The sequence below is a fragment of the Myiozetetes cayanensis genome, unplaced genomic scaffold, assembly GCF_022539395.1.
Source record: "Myiozetetes cayanensis isolate MyiCay16 unplaced genomic scaffold, myiCay2020 scf23, whole genome shotgun sequence".
Classification (NCBI taxonomy): Eukaryota; Metazoa; Chordata; class Aves; order Passeriformes; family Tyrannidae; genus Myiozetetes; species Myiozetetes cayanensis.
The window spans coordinates 4,744,836-4,749,789 of record NW_026087445.1 but is presented as its reverse complement, the minus strand read 5'-3'; the positions used below and the strand labels follow the sequence as shown (position 1 = coordinate 4,749,789).

General features: G+C 57.9%; 1 protein-coding gene across 3 annotated transcripts; it reads right to left on the bottom strand.

Annotated features, from left to right (window-relative positions):
* NAIF1 (nuclear apoptosis inducing factor 1) lies at window positions 1-4,599 on the bottom strand. 3 transcript variants are annotated; one of them, XM_050320140.1, is made up of 3 exons: window positions 3,514-4,599; window positions 2,110-2,559; window positions 1-1,538 (listed from the first exon to the last, which is right to left on the bottom strand). In XM_050320140.1, the coding sequence occupies exons 1-3, from the start codon at window positions 4,022-4,024 to the stop codon at window positions 1,528-1,530; spliced, it is 972 nt and encodes a 323-aa protein (XP_050176097.1). In that variant the 5' UTR covers window positions 4,025-4,599; the 3' UTR covers window positions 1-1,527. The 3 variants fall into 3 exon arrangements, with proteins under 3 accessions (XP_050176097.1, XP_050176098.1, XP_050176096.1); XM_050320141.1 differs by having other exon boundaries at window positions 1-1,546; window positions 3,514-4,598; XM_050320139.1 differs by having other exon boundaries at window positions 1-2,559; window positions 3,514-4,597.
* Window positions 4,600-4,954: the final 355 nt, after the last annotated feature.

Below are 4,954 nucleotides of genomic sequence, written 5' to 3'. Positions count from 1 at the left end.
CAAAAATGCACTTTTTTATTAAAATCTGTATTTGTAAAGGAGAGGTCATTACACAAATGAGGTAAACCAACACATATGACATAGTTCTCACTTTAAAAATAAATTTCAATTGAGCAATTGATTTGATTCCACAAAGTCCGAGAGGGAGAGTCAGGCAAGTGCTACTCATGAGGCGAGATCCCGGGCAAGGCAGGACGAGGCAGCTGATCTGCCCAGACTCAGCTCAGAGGTGTCAGTCCCAAGGGGTTGGGAGTCTTCCAGGGACCAAACCCTTCTCACTGTGCTGTCCTTTTCTCCCCCATCAGGTGTGCAGACGAGAGGAGATGAGTAAAGGTCCAGGAGCAGGCAGCAGTGGCCTCTTCACTCCTGCTCTAAGCAGGGGTCCCCCATCAGCATCCTCCCATTAAAGGCTGTGTAAAGGTTTCATTTGATTGTGCAAATCCACTCCCTCATCAGCCCTAGAGGAGACTTAACAGCAAGTAAATACCAGCTCTGGAAAAGTTCCATTTCAAAAGTAATACCTGGCAAGCAACAAACCCGTTAAGTGCGACACACTTTGCAAGGTACAGGGAGAAGAGTTATGCTTCCTTCTTTTTCTTTTTTCTTCCATGCATGTACAAGTGGAGCTTTAATCTAAAAGTTTATGAAGTTGCTGCAAGTCTGTGAGAATCATGCTGACCATCCTGTGCAATTAAGCTTTCTCATTAAGGACTGAGTCCCATGGCCTGAACACCTCAAAGAGAAGAGTGGCTGCAATGTTGTTTTACCCTGTGTAACAGCATAGGACAGTGAGAACCTCAGCTCTGTTTCTCAGGATGCCACCACTTGAGGCCAGCCAGCAGATGAACACGGAACAGCTGGACTCACTTCCAGCTCCCAGGCACTACAGAACAAACACCCCCACCAGCAGAACCAAGTAATGCCCCAAAAATCAGTGGCTAACAAACTCCTAAACGCTGGGAATTCCTGTATGGCTGAAGCTCTGTAGTCCAGGTCCACTTTGATGGATTAAGGTATTCTGGAGGTGCCAAACTATGCAGATGAGGCAGAGGTGGAGTTTCACCTGCTACACTCCCAGCCCGAGTGAAACTCGTCCCGTCCCTTGGGTATTTACACCGTGACAGGAAAGACATTGCTCCAACACGTGTCCCAGGACAGCTTCTGGTAACCGAGACATGAAATTTTCATCACATCTGCAAAGTTGACAGCGAAACTCCACGACTGCACGCAGATAAACCACGAGGAGAATGCACTATTTTAACCCCATTGCTATCCTCAGGGGACGTGGGTGGGATTTGAACTGCACAGAGGCTTGGTGCTGGTCTGCAGGGGCTGGGTGGATGTCACGCTGCAGGAGCAGATTCTGCAGCTCTCAGTGCAGAGAGAAGGTTCTGCCACATCCGGTACCACATTTCCAGTAAATGCTTTCAGCAAGAGCCAGAAATGCATTCGCTACAGTCCATGATCACTGCACCCAGGCAGCTGCAGCACTGCGATATATCCTGACAAAACTCTCCACATCAGAAGTCAGTTAAAGGCTATAGGTCTCAAGGGAGAGAGAGAAAGAGAAAGGTGTCATACTTAGGAGAGCTTTTTTCCAAACAGGAATTAAAAAAGAACTTTTTTTAATGAACCTATTGTTTGAGGAACTAAAGCAACTGATGTTAAGTTGCTGGTTTATTACACATCCTGCTAAGGCTCTGTATGAGTCTGAAAAGGCAGATTAGCATAAGATTAGCAGAGAAAGCTGTTTAGGCTCAGCAAGACTCCAAGGGAGCCATTCACGTTGAGGAGAGCCACCACCCCTCGCTCCTGTGTCCTCTGACAGCACGGGCAGGTTTTGTGCAATGCAGATGTCCCCTAAAATCATAGAATTGTTTAGGTTGGAAAAGACCTTTAAGATCATCGAGTCCAACCATTCCCCTGGCACTGCCACGTCCACCACTAACCCGTGTCCCCAAGTGCCACATCCACATGTCTTTTAAATCCCTTTGGGGACAGTGACTCCACCACTGCCCCGGGCAGCCTGTGACAGGGCTTGACAACCCTTTTTTCTCAATATCCACCTAAAGCTCCCCTCCCAGCACTGTTCCTTTCACTGGGTCATACCATCCTGCTGCCCTGCCTGGCCGGGCTCGGCGGTGACCGGCGGGCTGGGTGTGTTGCTCTGCAAAAATCGACGGAAGTCCTTGATCATGGGGCGGAGGACCTGGATGAGGGCGCTCAGCGCCGCCTGCGTGCCCTCCATGGCCTGCGCCTGCCGCTCCTGGGCGCACGCCTGCACCTCCTGGGAGCGGCGGATCATCTGCAGCAGGTCGTTCTGCTGCTCCAGGTGCTGGGCGATCTCCTTCACGTGCAGGTTGGTCACCCGCTGCTCCTGCAGGAGCTTGGCCGAGTTCAGGGCGATGCGGCTCTTCAGCTCCTGGGGCTTGGCGGACACCTCGTGCTGGTGGGCCATCATCTCCAGGGGCGCCTCTGTGGTCACTGTGGCGGGGGCTTCCGTGGTGCAGTACTCCACCACCCCGTCCTCCAGGCTGTGGTAGGTTGTCTCTGCAGGAACTGAGAACAAAGAGCAGACAGGGGGGGTCAGGGGTAGCTGTGATATGGGTTTTTTTTTATCTACAGGACTATTCAGTGGATATCACAGGAATACGGCCTGTTCAGTGAGATAACACACAATGGCCAGAAATGCACAAAACGACCTATTTAAGTCTACTCCACCCTCAGTCGGGCTTCTTTCTAGGCTGTACAATCCAAAGGAATAGGGAATGCCTTATCTGTCTAGACAAAATAATTTCTCAACCTCCAGTTCAGAACAATCTCTCCAAGCAGCAATAACTGGCTGATGTAATGGCAAAGACAAGATCCAGAACGGCCCCTGCCAGCAGGGCAGGACAGCTGCTCTTTGGGATGCTGCACAGTGAGAAATCAGCCCTGGAGATGCTTCTCCCCTTGTCGTTTCCCCCTTTTCATCCCCAAAGAGGAACTGACAAATCTCTAAGGTGCAAAGGAACCTCTATTCTGAGGAACAGCTCTCAAAGCTGACTTGCAGCATGTATGTGCCTTGCAGCCGGCTACTGCCCTACAGCACAAGGGCAGACTGGGGAATGGCAATTCATCAGAGATGGTGGGGATTCCTTTTTGCTGGGGTTCCTCTCTGCCCAGAGAGATGCCCTATCCTTGGAGACATTCATGGTCAAGCTGGGTGAAGCATCCTGGTCTAGCGGAAGGTGTCCCTGCCCAGAGAAGCTGTGGATGCCCTATCGCTGGAGATGTTCATGGCCAGGCCAGATGGAGCATCCTGGTCTAGTGGAAGGTGCCATCGAGGAGCTGTGGATGTCCTATCCCTGGAGATGTTCAAGGCTGGAGCATCCTGGTCTAGCCGAAGGTGTGCCTGCCCATGGTGGAACGGGATGATCTTTCTAAACCATTCTACGACTTCTAAACCATTCTACGACTCTTCCCCCGCACAGGGCTCGAGGTCTGTTTGTGCCCCTCCAGCCCAGCACTCACTCTGGGTCAGGGTGACGGTGGTGGCCGAGGCGGTGATGGGGATGTCTCCACCGTCCCCGGCGCCGCAGTCTCCGCTCGGCAGGCTGATGATGGTGGCCTCTCCCAGCAGGTTGCAGATGCGCTGCTGCATCGGGGTCAGGATCACCGGGGCGGCCGCGGCGCCCGCGGGGTCCTCGCCCTCGGCGGTGCCGGCTCCGCCGTTCTGCCCCTCGCCTCCTCCTTCCATGGCCGCCCGCACCTGGGCCACTTTGCGCCGCACCTCGGTCTTGAGGTCGGACCACTTCTTCTTGACCTCGGGCAGCTCTCGGTGGCAGGTGGCCACGGCGTTGACGCGGCGCAGGATGTCGTGCCAGGCGGCGGCCTTGGCGGCCAGCGGCACGCCCGCGTTGAAGTGGTTCACCAGGAGGTGCTTGCCCCGCTCCAGCTCCTCCACGATGATCTCCACCTCCCGCTCCGAGAAGTTCATCTTACGCTTCTTGGCCGGCGGGGCTGGCGGCGACGCCATGGCCATGTGGGGGCACCGCGGGGGTCACACCGCGGGGGGGATGGGGGGCACGGGGGGCGCCGGGCAGGGCCGAGGGGCGGCAGGGCCCCCCCTCCCCGGGGGACGGGGACGGCAGGGGGGCCCCGAGGCCCCTCAGGGCCCGCGGGGGTCAGTGCCCCCCGCTCCGCCTCGGGCACGACCGACGGTACGCAAATTGCGTACGGCGCCCGCCCGGCGGCCCCGCAGAACGGCCGCGGCCCTGCGGCACTGGCGTAATGGCTTCCAGAATCGGCCCCCTTTCCCGCCGCGCCCCATTGGACAGCGCGCCTGCCCGTCACGCACTGTGCTCGCCCTCCGCCGCCAGCGCTCTGTTGTCATTGGTTGACCAGCCTGCCTGTCACGCGGGAGGCCCACCTCCCACCTCCCGCGCCTCGCTGTCATTGGCTAGTGACCCTGCCCGTCAAGCGACCCCGCCCCGCCTATGGTCTCGGTGCACTGGGCCTGCGTGAGGCCGGGCCCGCCCGCGGGTTCCCCGCTCTGACTCCATTGGGCGCATTTCCCATCCATCGACGCAGAGCGCGCCCTGCTCTGGAACCTACCGGCCGCGCGCCACGCCCATCACGCTCAGACTGCCTCCAGGCCGTCTGTCTGATTGGAGGCGCCGTCACCTTATCCCCGCCTCCCCCCGGCGGCTCAGCCAATCGCAGCCCGGCCCGCGCGCCGGCACCGCCCCCCCGGTGCCACACACAGGACACGCCGCGGCGCCTCCTCCCGATTGGCGGAGGCGAAGGTGTCTCCCGTGACGTCACGCCCCGCCTCGCGCGCGCGAGGGGGGCGTGGCCCGAGGGGCTCGGCGGGCGCTGTGATTGGGCGGCGCGCGGCGTCACGTGGCGGCCGCGGCGCGTGGCGCGAAGGCGGAAGCGGCGCCATTTGCCGGTGCCGCGGCGTGAGGGGCGG